General features: G+C 39.5%; 1 protein-coding gene across 1 annotated transcript; it reads right to left on the bottom strand.

Moving 5' to 3' along the window:
- Positions 1–346: 346 nt before the first annotated feature.
- Positions 347–17,854, bottom strand: LOC137183592 (BTB/POZ domain-containing protein kctd15-like). The gene is made up of 5 exons (XM_067590754.1): positions 16,944–17,854; positions 10,541–10,716; positions 7,392–7,536; positions 1,813–2,115; positions 347–783 (listed from the first exon to the last, which is right to left on the bottom strand). Exons 1-5 carry the CDS (start codon positions 16,968–16,970, stop codon positions 622–624), a joined length of 813 nt encoding a protein of 270 aa, XP_067446855.1. The 5' UTR covers positions 16,971–17,854; the 3' UTR covers positions 347–621.
- Between the last annotated feature and the right edge of the window lie 528 nt (positions 17,855–18,382).

Raw genomic sequence — 18,382 nt, 5'->3', positions numbered from 1 at the left:
CCTCTTTGTGTTTCCTCAGACAGTGTTTCCCTGTTGAGCTGCAGGTGGAAGTATAGTAACAAAAAGAGGAACTTTGGCACTAAAAAGACTGTAACGTTGAAAGATATCTACTTGATTTGACTCATTTGGACGCTGAAGCTTCAAATTAGCTTCAAATAAACTTTTTAAATACATTTGTTGCACAGAAGGAGGACTGTGGATTTTGCCCTCCATCACTTCCATTGTAAGGTCATTATGAAGGGATCTTCTAATGGTCAGTATGAACAGAAGGAATGATTACAGCAAGAAAAACAGGTTTGATATTCATCTCAGCTCCTGACTGTTGTTTTAAGACAGACTTGAAAAATTGTGAAACTGTCCTTTAATATCAAAGAGAGATTCTTATTACATAAATATCTACATGTGACAGCTGTTTTATGTATGTATTGTTTCTTTTACCTGGTCGTCAGGCTCAAACCAAAGTTCTGATATCTGCAGTGATCAGAGTCAAATGTCTGTTAAAACTCTTGTGATATTTTTAAATCTTGAGGTTTCTCAGCTCAGCGCCGCCGTTCAGAGCAGCTCCAGAAGACATTTTGAAGGATCCGGATGTGAATAAAATGACTGTATATGAGTTTGTCATTAGTCCAGAGGTTCCTGTTTGATCCGGATGGGAGTGCTGTTGATGGACTGGCTGTGTCTCAGGTCGCGACACAAGACGTACTCGCTGAACTGGGACGAGTCGACTCCTCCGCCGCAGGACGCCTTAATGCTGAAACCTTTCTGAAACAGACGCTCGAGGACCTGCGGACACACACAAACGCAGACGGCTGTTAAAAGTCTTTTCAGATGATCTGCAGCACCAGGCGCAGGTGTTCATAGTAAACGTTACTCCCAACTCAATGTGCAAAATATAAACATACAAAAACATTTAAAAATATGTTAATACATGTTGATTATTGCACGTAGCAGCAGCGGTTATGCTAATTTTCTGCCCACTAATTTGTCATTTTTCAAACTCAATTCCTTTCAACTCTATTTTAATTGGTGTGGAGGCAGAAATCTCACAACCTGGACTAAAAACTATCAGCGTAGTTACATAATAATAATAATAATACAGAAAATATTTTGTTTGGGTTTTTTTTCAGATTTTTCTTTAAAAATTTGTTACTGTTGTGTTTTCAGCTCGTTTAGTTGCTCCCAAAGTGACCAAATAATCAGTCAGTGCTGCTTTAAAAGTTCCCTTAATAGCTTCTTCTGAGTTTTCAATGAGAATAAGCTCCAGAAACAGCCAGTAAGTGGACCTTGAGTCAGGATTTTTTTTGTCAAACTGCTGTCAAACAAGAATGACTTCAATTATCTTCAGAGTTACAGCCTTTCTCTTATTTTGTCAAATATTTTTTGCTTTCATATTTCTTTCTTCTTTATTTTATCACTCCATTCCATTTAACTTAAAACCTTTATTTATTCAGGGGAGTTTCACTGAGAGGACGCCCTGATCACATTCACACACTTACACACCTGGAAGCTGCCCAGTACAACCACAGTCTGATCTGCTGGCCACTGAGCAGCTCCACTTGAGCAGTTGGAGCTGAAGGTCTTGCTCAAAGGCACCTCGGTGGTGGTAATGAGGGAGGTTTTATCTCCCAGTCACAAGCTCACTTCTCTAACTTCTTTAGGCCTCCAGAAATCTCAAAACCTCGACACATGAAACCAAAACTATCTACACGGATAAACGCTACTGGAGTAAATATATCTATTGTGTGTGATTTGGGTGAACTGAGCCTTTAAAAGTACGTGTGATGCGGCAGAGACGTCGTCATGGGAACCGACCTGCACGGAGTTGAGTCTGCAGTATCCGTTGAGGGGGAAGCGGATGACGTGCGTGGGGTCCTGGTTCCAGCCGGCGTTCACCGAGTTGCACATGACGTCTCCGGTCTCCGGGAAGATCTCCTCGATCAGCACCTTCTCCCCGCTCAGCGCGATCCTCTCGCCCAGGTCGGGCGTGACGCGGACCACCAGACACTCGCAGAGCGGCGCCCGCTGGGCCTCGCGCTCCGCCTGCCAGCGCTCCAACTCCCGAACCATCGGGGTCAGCTGGTAGAAACGAGCCTCCTCGTACAGCTGAGGGAAGTCCTGACGGGACAGAGAGGCGCACAGTTAGAGACCAGATGACTCAAGTGTCTTAATTTCACCAGGCAAGACACTAGGAACAGTTTTATATTTACTATGACAGCCTGGTAAGCGCCAGAAGACACTTGAAAGAGGAAGGAAGAGGAGTGGGGACAAAAACAAACAAACAAACTGAAAAAAACCCAAAGAAGAATGACTAACTAATCAAACAGAAGTAAAACATTTACAAGTGTGAGCAGGAAAGGACTGCACTTGTTTTCATCACTTTGGATCAATGATGGAAGAAGTATTCAGATCCTTTACTTCAGTAAAAGCACCAATACAGTACAGTCAGACACTGGGGGGGACCCAGTGGGAGGGGGGGGTGCACTAGGTTATTCGTAGTCATCATATTTTTGGTAGAAAATCAACCAAATAAATGATCAGGTTTGTTGAGGAGCCAAAGTATTGAAATCTCTGAGATAGAAATCTCCAAACCTGGACAAATAAACGTAAATCTTTATGAATGGAGAGATAATACTAGAGGTATGGGGGGGGGGGAATTTGTCTGAGCAGCTAGAGAGTTCACCTCTGCAGCCCAAGAACACAATTAAAACACTGAAATTCCATGATGTACATAATGCAGCTTATCTTGGACTTTTAGCTTAAAATAAATATATCCAGTCAGCTCTGATGGAACTCAGGATTCATCTATAAGAGGCTGCTTTATTACCATCAATCCCACCTTATAAACCTGCAATCAGTGTGTAACAGCTGAGCTGTCGGATGTGCAGCAGAACACACATCCATCACTGTCAGATCCTGATGTTAATGACGTCACCGCTGCTGTGCCACATGTGTATGTGTAAACGCACACATCGCTCTCTACAATTTAAAAAGACACACTCTTGTGGTTTCTGCTGCTGTCGTGACGCTGCAGGTGTTTAATAAAGTCGAAAGGAAAGAATCTGACGCACAGCAGCTGTGAGCAACAAACAGCATCAGCACTGACGTCTCTGCAACATCCCAGATTACATTCAGTGACACCTGAACGACGTTATCGTGAGACTCAGACGTTAATCTGACATGTTACAGACTCGCCCGAGTCGCATTAATAGCTGTGTTTTGATGGACGTTTCAATAGGCTGTTTAATAGATGTGAAATACTGGAGAAGTACAAGCAGTAAAATACATGAAAGTGGATTTGTGATGTTGGAGAGCTCTCTGTGTGTGTGTGTGTGTTACTTAAAGCTACACAAACTGTCTGCAGCTTTCATTATGGACAAATCTCTCTGCTGAAATGTGGAGAAAAGCCTGAAATGCTGGAAACCGCTCTGCTCACTGTAAACAATAACATTACTGCCTGTAAATACATCAACGGCCTGGTTATATGCAGCAACACATTTAAGTTCCTCTCTGTTAAATTAAAATACCAGTTTTGAGGAGCAGAAACATGCATCTGGGCTCATAATATTCGGGGCTGAAGCGGCGGCGGCCCTCTGGACCTACAGGACGGACCCGAACATGAACAGAAACGAGACGCAGCAGGTTTTTCTGTGAATGATGAACATCCGGTGCGTTTGGATTCGGTTTAATACTGAATATTGAGGGAATAAATCAGCTTTCTTTCAGCTTTTTGGGGGAATCTGATGTGTCAATTACAAATACTGTGAGAGGGGAACAAAGTCCTGTGTTTCATATTTTGGGGGGGACGTGACCCCCCCGTCTCCCGCAGCGATTACACACCTGCAATAAAGCAATGTAAGAATACTCCATTACAAGAATATCTGAATAAAACTTCTCAGCAATTTCTTTGATAGTTGTTCAGATATTTCAGTCTGAACTGTTACAGTCGAAGTTACAGCAAGTCTGTAATGAACAGTCAGTGTTTTGAGCAGTGTACATTTACTGTACAAGTACAATTTTGAAGTACTTGTACTTTACTTGAGTATTTCCATTTGATGCCACTCCACTACATTTCAGAGGGAAATATTGTACTTTCTACTCCACTACATTTATTTAACAGCTTTAGTTACTTTTCAGATGAAGATTTGACACAATGGATAATATAACAAGCTTTTAAAATACAACACATTGTTAAAGATGAAACCAGTGGTTTCCAACCTTTTTGGCTTTTGACGTCTTACAAAAAGCAGTGTGTAGTCGGGGTCACATTTCATGTTCTTTCCTCTCCCATTAATCATCTCACCACCCCTCAGATTTATCTGCTGACCCTTTGGAGGGGCCCGACCCCTAGGTTGGGAACCACTGGACTAAACTAGCTAACTGTATATAAAGTAGTGTAAACTAGCTCCACCTCCAGCAGCTACAACAGTAACATGCTGCTCTAACACTGATGCTTCACTATTAATAATCTAATGATGTCATATATAATAATATATCAGTCAGAGGGACCAAACCACTACTTTTACTGCAATACTTTAACTACATCAAGCTCATAATACTTATGTACTTTTACTGCAATACTTTAACTACATCAAGCTCATAATACTTATGTACTTTTACTGCAATACTTTAACTACATCAAGCTCATAATACTTATGTACTTTTACTGCAATACTTTAACTACATCAAGCTCATAATACTTATGTACTTTTACTGCAATACTTTAACTACATCAAGCTCATAATACTTATATACTTTTACTGTAGTAGGATTTTCCATGTAGGACTTGTAATGAAGTATTTCTACATTGCTGTATTGGTACTTTTACTAAAGTAAAGGATGTGAATACTTCTCCCACCACTGCATAATGTACTGAAGGATATAAGCACTATAATGAAGCATTATTTCACTGTGTTGTGCCAACTTTTCCTGCAGTAACAGATCTGAGTGCTTCTTCCTCCGCTGGTGAAATACAGAGGAGGCTTCTTGTGTTTTGTTTTTTTTTTTTCTGGCTTTTTCCTCCATACTGTTCCTGACGAGGAGCTGCTGCTGGCCCGAGGCTTCACGCTGTATCAAAGCCTCGCCTCCTTCACTCCCTGCCCCCTCCTCTCCTCCCCCATCGCAGGCTGGAAGCGAGGGATAGATGTGTTTTATAAAAAGGGGTTGTGTCTGCGGGGCTTTTTAGTCATCCTGAGCACAGAATAACAGAGGCAGCGCTCGCTAACTACAGGGAGGGAGATGAGAGAGATGCAATATGCCCGCTGACTCACACACATACACACACATGAACAGACACGTCGGTTCACTCAGACACACACCTCGCACATTAATTTAGTAAAACACACACTCGTCTGTGCTGTAAGCTACACTGGATGGAGCTGTGCAGCCCTCGGGCGCAGCGCCGCGCTGATTAAAGTTTCCTCAGCGTTAAAAGACTCGCTGCTGTTTGCTCAGACTAACCAAGATAACGATGTGCTGCTGGACAAAGACAAATAATTTCTTTCACCTCAAGGTCATGTTTCTCCATCTTTGCATATCTTTGCTGGATTCGCTGTGAGCCACAGCTCATCGTTACAGAGTCAGTCGATACAGCAGCTGAGATAAAAACACGACTGCTTTCACTGTTTTAAAATGACTGTAAACAATCAGGATGAAATCAGCTTTCAGTGAACATTTACTGTCTTCATCCTCTCCGTATAAAACACTATTCAGTATTCAGATCCTTTACTTTAGTAAAAGTACCAATACAGCAAAGTAAAAATACTCCATTACAAGTAAAAGTCCTGCATGAAAGATTCTATTTAAGTAAAAGTACATAAGTATTATGAGCTTGATGTAGTTAAAGTATTGCAGTAAAAGTACATAAGTATTATGAGCTTGATGTAGTTAAAGTATTGCAGTAAAAGTAGTGGTTTGGTCCCTCTGACTGATATATTATTATATATGACATCATTAGATTATTAATAGTGAAGCATCAGTGTTAGAGCAGCATGTTACTGTTGTAGCTGCTGGAGGTGGAGCTAGTTTACACTACTTTATATACAGTTAGCTAGTTTAGTCCAGTGGTTCCCAACCTAGGGGTCGTGACCCTCCAAAGGGTCAGCAGATAAATCTGAGGGGTCGTGAGATGATTAATGGGAGAGGAAAGAACATGTGAAATGTGACCCCGACTACACACTGCTTTTTGTAAGACGTCAAAAGCCAAAAAGGTTGGAAACCACTGGTTTCATCTTTAACAATGTGTTGTATTTTAAAAGCTTGTTATATTATCCATTGTGTCAAATCTTCATCTGAAAAGTAACTAAAGCTGTCAAATAAATGTAGTGGAGTAGAAAGTACAATATTTCCCTCTGAAATGTAGAAAGTAGCATCACATGGAAATACTCAAGTAAAATACAAGTACCTCAAAACTGTACTTCAGTACAGTACTTGAGTAAATGTACTTAATTACTTTCCACCACTGAGAACAGAAACAGTAAAAACTAGAGCTGCAACAATTAGTTGATTAGTCGATTGACAGAATATTAATCAGCAACTATTTACATCATCAATTAATAAGTTTTAATTTTTTTTTAAGAAACAGGCTGAGAATTACTGCTGGTTAACATGTAATACTCATGAGATGAGATTAAATCACAACATTTTATCAGACGACGTCATGGACATAAAATAACTGCTTACCAGATGTTGTGGTAGTTTTGATGAATGACTGTAAAGCTGCAACAATCAGCTGATCAATAGAAAATAAATAGGCAACTATTTTGATAATTGATTAATCGTATGAGTCATTTTCTTAAAGACAAAATGCTAAAATGATCTGGTTCCAGTTTCTTAAACGTGAGTATTTTCTGGTTTCTTTAGTTTTCTATGATAATAAACTGAATATCTTTGGGTTGTCGACTGTTGATTAGATATTTTAGGTTGAATCATGAGCTTTGGGAAACACTGATCAACATTTTTCGCCAATTTATGACATTTTAAAGACCAAAAAACTAATCGATTAATCAAGAAAGTAATCCAGTTTAATTGTCTGCCTGAAATGTTTTAATCCCGGTTCAACCATGTAAAACACTTTGTAACTTCATTTCTTATTATGATCTCTGAATGTGTGTTGCAGACGACGGCGTTTGGGGTCAAAGTTCAGTTGAGTTTGACTTTAATAAAAACTCAACAACAAAGACTTTTGTCTTTTGATTTTAGGGGGAAACACAAGCAGCGTTTGATGTTTTGATCTTTAAGCAGTTTGCTTCTCTGACGTCTCACCGAGAATCAGATGTAAAATATTAACATCAATTTCATATCTGCGTCAGTTAAAAGCAGCTCTATTATGTATGTATTCTATTTCTACTGCAGATGATTGTTACGACTCTCAGATCGTTTCTGAGCTGAAGTACCTTGAAGTCTTCTGGCAGAAGCAGTTTGCAGGTCCGCAGGAAGCTGAGGATGTAGCGGAAGATATCTCCGTCTCTGTCGATGAAGTAGTGCTGCTTCAAACTGTCCAACACGATGGGCTCGGTGCCGTTAAACAGACGACTGATCCTGCAAACACACACAGAGAAACACCAGAATGAATCACGGCTGCGGTTACTTTACTTTGGAAGTTTTAAAGGAACATAGTTCTACTTTCAGGTGTCCAGGAATGACTGACTGCTCAAACTCAAGCCTTCATATCCGAGCAGCAGCTACCACCACTTGAGCCTGAAGCCAATGTGAAGATACCTCAAAGTGTCACCGACAGCCGCTAGATGCTCCAACCGACTCCCTTTTAAAAAAGTCTTCTAATTTTGGAAATTATTGCCCCGTTAATAAGATTTGAAGACTTATAGTAGCTTTGACGTCTGCCGTGTGGGTGTTGATTGACAGCTGTGATTGACAGTTGGCTCACCTGCTGCTCTAGGACTCAGTCACACTATCGTCACAACATTTCACTAAGTTTCTATGTTACTTGATGACCTTACCTGCCCTGATAGCAGTTTCCAGGGCGTGAAAGGCAAATATCAGCATGCTAGCTTTATCATTGTGAGCATCACAGAGCTGCTAGCATGTTAGCTGCAGTCTGGTTAACATCAGTGTTTTCAGTGTGAACTACAGATGTCTGCAGTCAGTAGAATAGTTAAAGTTCCCTTACTGACATGTTTAAAGACATAAAATCAATCTGTTTTGAATAATAATGTCTGATATGATAATAATCTGATTCAGTTTTCCCACAAAAAAAAGTTCAATTACCTAGTTAGAAATATAAAATGACATCTACTCCTTCTCCCTCCAGATTATCTGAATATGTAAATATAGTCTCAGTGTTTGTGCACCGGAGGCTTCAAGTTTCCACATCACATTAAGTTGCATACTGGACCACGATTGGCTCCAAACTAGTCGTGATGTCACACATCAGGCTTGTAGTCCCCTACGATGTGAAAACAGCCTCCCAGTGTCAAACTCTGCACATTTATCATTCTGCACAGCGAAGCTTAAACATCACAGTGAAGGAACAAGAAGAAAAATAAAACATATTTTTGAGTGGAGGGAGACTTTAAGTATAGAGGTCAGAGAGTCTCTCTGCATATGAACACTGCAGGATGAAGTTCTGACCTCAGGACTGCATTATGTGAATTTCAACAAAGTCCTTCATGATGTTTGAAGTCTGTGTCAAGGTTCATTTGCACTCTGGGCAAAATAACTTCTCTCTCTCTCTCTTTCTCTGCTTTCTTTCTGCCTTTCTTTTTAAATCAATGCGGGTCCTTCTCTAAGAGCCCTGGCCCGTCGCTGCTCGCCGCCCCGAGGAGCTGCTGCAGCAGGAGCTTCACCTCCTCGCTGCAGGCCACCGCTGCACCTCCTCTCTGTCCTCCAAAACCCAATTAAACCCCCCTCCTCCCTCCTCTTCTCCTCCCCCCTCCTCTGCCCTGACTCTCTCTCTCTCTCTCTCTTTATTCTCACACACTGGAAAGCAGAGCTGAACCAACATGTGAGAGGAAGTTAATGATCCAAGGTCAGCTGCTGACACGACACTGCTGCATGTTTGCTCTTTTCTTATATTCTGTTAAAGCGGAGACGACGGATCATTAATCATTATTATAACTTTTATTATTATTATTATTATTATAGTTTTTTTATATTATATATTTGATGTTGTGTTTTTTTTTTTTATTCTAAACTTTCATTTTTTCTCCCCTTGATCCTCATTATTATGTGTTTTTATGTGATGTGAAGAACTTTAATTCTGCTCTATAAATAAATTGACTTGACAGGAAATTTACTAGCAACTATTTTGATAATTGATTAATTGTTTATAAGTAATTTTTTAAAGTAAAGATGCCAAACAATTCTTCTTCAAGGTGAATATTTGCTGCTTTTCTTGTGTATGTATATGGTGTTAAAATTAATATATTTGTGCTTTTTAATGTTGGTCGGACAAAACAAGACATCTGAATTAAAGCTGAAACTAACAATTATTTTTTTCAATCGATAAATCAATTATTTGGTCTAAAAAATGTCAGAAAGTAGTAAAGTCAAAAATAAACAAAAACTCCAAAAAGTCCGAGGTGACGTTTTCAGATGTTTTGCTTTGTACAAAATCCAAAAATAATCAGTTTATTATCATGTTTGATACAGAAAAGCATTAAATCGATTATCAAATTAGTTAAATAATAAATAAGATACATTTTCTGTCAACCAACTAATCGTTGCAACTAAACAATATAATATATATATGATAAAAATATTTCATACGTAGGAAATTATATAAACAAAATATGTAAAGTATAAGTTAAAAAATATATCATAAAATAAGCATTAAATGAGGGATTATTATCATGTTATTTCATTATGTGTGCCGTGCAAATTTAACTAGTAATGTTGACATTTTCAAATGTACCAATATGCCAAATACTCACATTACACTGACAGTACAGAGTTCAATTATAAACCCTCAATCTCCCAGAAATCCTTTGGAAATGATGTCACGTAAACTAGACTCAGTTCTCAGTGTGTAAAGAGGAGACAAGTGACTTTCTGCATATTATTGAACTTTGCTGCACGAGACAAAGACACAAACATGATGTCAGTAAAGTACAGACGACTCTGAACTTAAACCTGAACATTTTGTCCTCTAGTTTTCAGCAGAACTCTGACATGTCATCACTTTTTAAGTTGATATGTTGAAGCTTATTTCCACATCCAGCAGTTACGGAGCAACATTATCATTCATGTGGAGTCGTGTTTCTGTCCACCTGGTGAATGTAAGTCCAATATTCACTCTCTTTTAGCTGTTTTTACTCTCTACCAACTCCTGAGGGAAATATCTGACTCTTTAGCTGCTAAATGCTCCACTATGTTCACCAGCTAGTCTACAGCTAACTGTGTCTGTTTGGTGCTGAACAGGTAGTGCACAGTGATTTTTTAGAGCTTTTTCTCTGAAAAACAGCTGAAACACTGAGACTAAAGCAGACAAAACTCTCACAATAACATTTTTAGTCTCTGATGGGAACTGAACAGAACCACCAGGAACAAAATGAACCTGTCACAGGTGTCCTTGACCCGGTCTTACCTGGACTCGGGGTATTTGGTGAGCGTTGCCAGGCTGCTGGTGTACATGTGCCCCCCTACGTCGATGTGGACCGGGGCGTTGGCCTTGGTGAGCTGGGCGGGTGACGGGATGCCCTGGGCGGTCATAGGCGACACTGGCGAGCGACTCAGAGACATCCTGGACATGCTCCGCCCCTCCTGTCACAGACAACAACACGTCAGAACAAACCTTTAACCTGAACAACATCTCTGACAACAAGCTCAATGTCAGAGTGAGGAGACGTTTCATGACCTTATGTGACATTGTTGCTGTGTGAAACATTTCTTTGACAACTTATAAACACTTTATGTACATTTGTTTTTCATGTTTTATGATTGAATGACCCTAAAACATGAAAAAAGGAACCACCTCACTGCTTTCTAGTGAAGTTTTTAATCCAAACGTAGCTCAAACTTTAACTGACTTTTCAGAAAATTATCAAAAGAAAATATTCTGAATGTTTGTTTCCATCCACTACTGCTGTGTGATTATTAGGAGATAAACAGCTGGTGGCGCTAATTCTCCAGTCGGTGCCATTAAACCACCGCAGAAGAAGAAGACACAACGAGATGACGTCATTAAAAGAGCAGCAGTCAAAGCTTAAACGATGGAAAACCATGTGGAAAATGTGATAGTGGTAGTAGTTGTAGTAGTGTAGTTGTAGTAAATAGTGAAAAGTCGGCGTTCACAATCTCTCAGAGCCCACTGATGTGTTCAGTTTGCTTGTTTTGTCTTATTAAAATGTTAAGATATTCAATAAACTGTCATATATGACAAATAACATTTGGAAAGCTGGAAACATCAAATATTTGGCATTTTTGCTTGAAAAATTGATTATCAAAATAATTGCAGATTAATTTTTTGTTAAGTAATCGATTGACTGATCATTGCAGTACCTTCAGGTTCTTAAGTTATTTTAACCAGTAAAAGAAAACTTTACTGTGTATCAGTTTTGTTCTCTAGGATGTGAAGTATATTCTGCATATATTTGCATGATTTACAGTTAAAAAACTCCTTATTTATCTTCTACTGGTCCTTTATGCAGCCCCTCAGTTCAGCCTCTGTCTGAAACAGGCCGTTTTAGCTCCTGTCTCTTTAAGACCCGCCTCCTGATGCAAATGAAGTGTTCAGAGCAGGCTGAAGCCCTGGATTTTGACTTGCAGGGAGCATTTCTACATACATTCACCTCAAGTTTTGGAACTTTAAGCATGTTTAACATCCGACATCAGAACAGAATATAAATCCATAAAAGCCTGATGTCTCCTTTAAAGGACGAGTTCACAATCTTTCAAGTCTGTCTTAAAACAACAGTCAGGAGCCCAAATGAGCAGTGAAACCTGTTTTTCTTGCAGTAATCTTCCTCCTGTTCATACTGACCATTAGAAGATCCCTTCATAAAAGTTTATTTGAAGCTAATATGAAGCTTCAGCGTCCAAATGAGTCAAATCAAGTAGATATCTTTCAACGTTACAGTCTTTTTAGTGTCAAAGTCCCTCTTTTTGTTACTATACTTCCACCTGCAGCTCAACAGGGAAACACTGTCCGAGGAAATACAAAGAGGGAATTTGATGCTAAAAAGACTGTAAACGTGTCAGATATCCACTTGATATGACTAACTCAGACTGCTGAAGCCTCATATAAGTTTCACATCAACTTTTAAATGACTGTGTGGACACACTGTGGATTTTGGTCTCCATCATTTACATTGAAAACACATTTGAAGGATCTTTTAATATCCAGTATGAACAGGAGGAATGATTACAGCGAGGAAAACCTCTTTCACTGCTCATATGAACACCTGACTGCTGGTTTAAGACACACTTGAAGAATTATTAACATATCTTTTAAACTCAATATCTCAATAAATCTCTCAGACTGCAGATTGAACCTGATCTAGCTGAGTGATGTGAGGTGTGTCGCAGCAGGATGATGTGTTGGTCGCAGCAGCTTCTCGCTCTGAGTTTCTTCTATAACTTTGACTATCAGGAGTCGAGCTGCAGAGCTGCTGTCTGAACCGTCGTCTGTTTGAAGTCTGCAGGCTTCACTCTGCTGCCGGCTCTCTAACTGGCTTCATTTAACAGTGAGAGCAAGTTTCATCCAGTCAGACACATGAAGAAGAAGATCCATCGCCTGAGTGAAGAGAAAACCCTCTCTGAAGTAAAAGGTACTTTTACTGCAGTACTTTAACTACATGAAGCTTATAATACTTGTGATATTTTAACTACACAAAGCTGATAATGCTTGTGTACTTTTACTGCAATACTTTAACTACACAAAGCTGATGATACTTGTGTACCTTTGTACTTTTACTGTGATACTTAAACTACACAAAGCTGATAATACTTGTGTACTTTTGTACTTTTACTGCAATACTTTAACTACACAAAGCTGATAATACTTGTGTACTTTTGTACTTTTACTGCAATACTTTAACTACACAAAGCTGATAATACTTGTGTACTTTTGTACTTTTACTGCAATACTTTAACTACACAAAGCTGATAATACTTGTGTACTTTTGTACTTTTACTGTGATACTTAAACTACACAAAGCTGATAATACTTGTGTACTTTTGTACTTTTACTGCAATACTTTAACTACACAAAGCTGATAATACTTGTGTACTTTTGTACTTTTACTGTGATACTTAAACTACACAAAGCTGATAATACTTGTGTACTTTTACTGCAATACTTTAACTACACAAAGCTGAAAATACTTGTGTACTTTTGTACTTTTACTGTGATACTTAAACTACACAAAGCTGAAAATACTTGTGTACTTTTGTACTTTTACTGTGATACTTAAACTACACAAAGCTGAAAATACTTGTGTACTTTTGTACTTTTACTGTGATACTTAAACTACACAAACCTGATAATACTTGTGTACTTTTACTGCAATACTTTAACTACACAAAGCTGATAATACTTGTGTACTTTTGTACTTTTACTGTGATACTTAAACTACACAAAGCTGATAATACTTGTGTACTTTTGTACTTTTACTGCAATACTTTAACTACACAAAGCTGATAATACTTGTGTACTTTTGTACTTTTACTGTGATACTTAAACTACACAAAGCTGATAATACTTGTGTACTTTTGTACTTTTACTGCAATACTTTAACTACACAAAGCTGATAATACTTGTGTACTTTTGTACTTTTACTGTGATACTTAAACTACACAAAGCTGATAATACTTGTGTACTTTTGTACTTTTACTGTGATACTTAAACTACACAAAGCTGATAATACTTGTGTACTTTTACTGCAATACTTTAACTACACAAAGCTGAAAATACTTGTGTACTTTTGTACTTTTACTGTGATACTTAAACTACACAAAGCTGAAAATACTTGTGTACTTTTGTACTTTTATTGTGATACTTTGACTACATGAAGCTGATAATACTTGTGTATTTTTACAGAAGCAGGAGTCTAAACTTTTACTTGTAATAGTATTTCTACACTGTGGTATTAGTACTTTTACTAAAGACTGTGAGTACTTCTCGCTGTACTACAGTCGTGGATCTGTCAGACAGTCGGACGTAGCTCCTCCTCGGGGGGTTTCGGTGAAGTGACTCCCCCGTTAGATTAAAAACAACCTCGTCTCCAGATTTCCATGAATGTAATATTCATGGAGCTGCGGTGGTTGAGGAGGGCAGCCTCACTGATGAAACAGAGGATGGTGACGACCTGAGGGGCTGCAGGGCCAGGCACACTCTGGATTAATTGACCCCCCCCTCCCTCCCCCTCCCCCCTTCACAGAAAGTCTCTCAATTGTAAAGAAGAGCTTTGAAGCATGAAAGGTGAACAGGAGGCGGGCTGCAGCTTTCAGAGTCTCTGCCCCGCGGCCTGCACGACGCCCCGGGCCAAACTGACAAACACTGCTCTCCTCTTTCTGTCTCTGTCTGCTGCTGCTGCTGCTGCTGCTGTGGTGAAACTAAAGAACTCCTCTGGAAACTGGAGCACCAGGAATCACAGGAAATAACCGACTGCACTCCCGTCTGCAGCTCTCTGACGATTACAGGCTCCAGTTATTCAGTCACAGGTTATAATCTAACATAATGTTTCAGCTGTTACATTAAAGATACCAGATAAAACATTTAATGAGCTGAACCAGTGGTGGAAAGTGTATTTAATCAAGTACTGTACTTAATCAGAATATTGAAGTACTTTACTTGAGTATTTCCGTTTGATGCTACTTTATACTTCCACTCCACTACATTTATTTGACAGCTTTAGTTACTTTTCAGATGAAGATTTGACACAATGGATAATATAACAAGCTTTTAAAATACAACACATTGTTAAAGATTAAAGGTGCAGTGTGTGAGATTTAGTGGCATCTAGAGGTGAGGTCGCAGATTGCAACCAACTGAATACCCCTCCCCCTCCAAGTGTGTACAAGAACGTATGCAGTGGCCGCATAAGGCCCTCTCTAGAGACAATGTTTGGTTTGTCCATTCTGGGCTACTGTAGCAACATGGCGGCCTCCATGGAAGAGGACCCACTCCCTATGTAGATATAAAGGGCTCATTGTAAGGTACCAAATACACAACAGTCTATTTTCAGGTGATTAAACACTAATTAAAACATAATTATGAATATTATATTCCATTTCTGTCAAGTCTGTTTCACTAGATGCCACTATATTCTGCACACTGCACTTTTTAACCAGTGGTTTCCAACCTTTTTGATTTTTGACATCTTACAAAAAGCAGTGTGTAGTCGGGGTCACATTTCACATGTCTATGAGTTGTTAACAGCTCCACCAAATATTGATTTTTCCCTCTAAACTTCTCACATGCTTTCATTTCAATAAATGTTCAAATGATCCAATATTTCAGCAAAAATCAAAGATTAGAGAAAAAGTCCAAAAAACTGAAAACAGATTTGTGTATCAGAACTTTGTTTTTTCTTCTTTCCTCTCCCATTAATCATCTCACCACCCCTCAGATTTATCTGCTGACCCTTTGGAGGGGCCCGACCCCTAGGTTGGGAACCACTGGACTAAACTAGCTAACTGTATATAAAGTAGTGTAAACTAGCTCCACCTCCAGCAGCTACAACAGTAACATGCTGCTCTAACACTGATGCTTCACTATTAATAATCTAATGATGTCATATATAATAATATATCAGTCAGAGGGACCAAACCACTACTTTTACTGCAATACTTTAACTACATCAAGCTCATAATACTTATGTACTTTTACTGCAATACTTTAACTACATCAAGCTCATAATACTTATGTACTTTTACTGCAATACTTTAACTACATCAAGCTCATAATACTTATGTACTTTTACTTAAGCAGGATTTTTCATGCAGGACTTTTACTTGTAATGAAGTATTTTTACATTGATGTATTGGTACTTTTACTTAAATAAACGATTTGAATACTTCTTCCATCTCTGTCTGCTTGACTACAAACTGTCTAATCAAAATACTGGAAGCTTTCTCTCCATTTGATTGACGTGTCTTTAAATACACACAGTGAAACTAAACAGGAGCTACATCCAATATGTTCTGTGATGATGAAAGTGTGCGTGTGCATCAGTAAAAAAAAAAACCAGGAAAACCAGCTGAGAATCACATAAACTGTCAAACTCTGGCCTATAAATCAAGTGAACACATGTGAACACATTAAACATGAAGGCCTATAAAAAAAAAAACTGAGCTTTGGGAGCTTTAAATTTTGGATGTTAACTTTAATACTTTTAAACTGAATCGTTGCGAAATCGTCAGATCCGGAGAGATAACCTGTTCAGATTCATACGCCGGTCTCGCTCGTGTGTGAACGTCACGCGCCAGACTCCATTAAAAAATCTCAACATTTAACGTTGACTTGTTGATCGGCAGATGCTAAATATCACATAACCACGATTTAAGAGCTTTTATCTTTAGTTAATGGTCTTTTGGTAAATTCGGGATATAAATAAGCCACAGAGTACTGATTAGTTTCTGTAGACTTTACTTTTATCACAGAGTCACAGAAGTCGCTTCGCCAAATTCGGCGCTTTTTTAAAAGGAGAAAGATGGCAGAAACAACAGGCGAGCAAACAGTAAAACTTCAAGTTTTGCTTAAATAAGTCCAGCTTTGGTGCAGTTAATGTACGCCGAATTTAAGAGTGCATAATATCAATACAGAAAATACAAAATGTTTTTCTATCCTTTGTATATACGTGTGTCGATATCACTGGAGACTTTAAACGGGTGTATTTTAAATGGGAGTTTGGTGATACGGTAAAGACCAGTGCGTCAAGACTACTCGAAACCCCCGCGAATGTTTCCGAAATAAGGGGGCTTTGAAATCGTAAACTTGGGACACTTTGCGCTTAAATCTCTCATAGAGTCAAACCGGTTCTGCTTACCTGAGAAGACACCGACACAGAAGACATGGAGACCGGCGTCTGTGTGCTCCCTCCCGGCGTGTAAATCTGAGGATACCGGCTGCTCTTCACTTCACGTCCTCGTCAGTCTGCCTCTCTCTGTCCTCCGGTCTCTATGTGTGTGTGTGTGTGTGTGTGTGTGTGTGTGTATGTGTGTGTGTGTGAAGCAGAAGGAGAGAAAAAAAAACCAAGCCAGCCCGCGTCTCCTCCGCAAAAATAAAGAGGAGGGCTGAAAGAGAAGTCTCGCCCGGGGCCCTTCAGACCCCCAGGGGCCAGGATTAGGTTACAATAACGCGGGCGGTTTGTTCTGTTCTCTCGCCCAAACTCGTTTCTGTCAAGAGAGAGAGAAAAAAAGCGCGATCCTCCGCCTGTTTAGAAATATCTTGGATGATTTATCAGAGGAATTTATTACCCATCAAACCATCTGAGCCTTTAAACAAAAAAAAAAATCCGTCTTGTTGTTGAGAAATACAACAATCTGTTTTCTGCAGCTTCTTACTCCTTCTGTGTGTTTCCAATATGGAGCTGGCCTGCACACATCTTCACTGTCTGCCCTGCACATCCACGTCTTTCTGCCCGATAACTCATATATTTTAGCAACACCAAACATCCCTCTGGCTCTGGAGCCAAATGACGTCTATCGTCATGCATTATGCCCTTCCAGCAGCCTGCGGCCAAATGCGCCATTTCAATTATTGCGCACTGGTAGATGGAGATGTGCGCCGGGAGGGTGCGCACACAGATCCGTTTTATTCTCCTCATCTCTCGGAATGAATCCAGAATATCTCCGCGCTGCTGCGTCTCTCTGAGATCAGGAGAAAGGATCGGATTCAGTGATAATTCAGCGGAGTTTTGGTCCGCTCGGCGCCGTCAGGAACCATTTTGTGTTCCAGTGCGCACGGCTTTACGCAGAGACCTCAGCCGGGCTGTGATGTGGCTCCCGGCTGTCACATTTCACCCACCGACTCCCACTCAGTCACTCATCACTTCTGCTGCAGTTTACTGAAGCATCCAGCAGCTCCACTGTCTCGTTTTTTGTTTTTTTTTTTACCTCCACAACCGAAAAGACAAATCAGATCCACACATCTGCTCTGGCTCGGCTCGCTTCAGAATATCCGAACTCCAGTTAATTGAGCAACACTTTTATATCTTGAGCTGTGATACAAGAGAAACCCAGACTGAGGTCAGAAGGTCACAGAGATTTTACAGTTTCCAGAGAAAAAGACACCTGTCTGCCCGCATCTGTTTCTACACCTTTAACACTTTGTGACATTGATTTAAAAAGTGCTACAAAAAAAAAATCAATGTTTCATAAACAGTAATGTGGAAAATGTCCATGTCTGTCTGTCTGTGTGCATCAGAACCAGCAGTAATTATATATTTGTTATGAACGTCCTCTCCTGTCTTTGTGTGTAAGCTGT

This window comes from Thunnus thynnus, chromosome 5, assembly GCF_963924715.1.
Source record: "Thunnus thynnus chromosome 5, fThuThy2.1, whole genome shotgun sequence".
In the NCBI taxonomy this organism is placed as follows: domain Eukaryota; kingdom Metazoa; phylum Chordata; class Actinopteri; order Scombriformes; family Scombridae; genus Thunnus; species Thunnus thynnus.
This window is presented reverse-complemented; position numbering and strand designations above follow the sequence as displayed.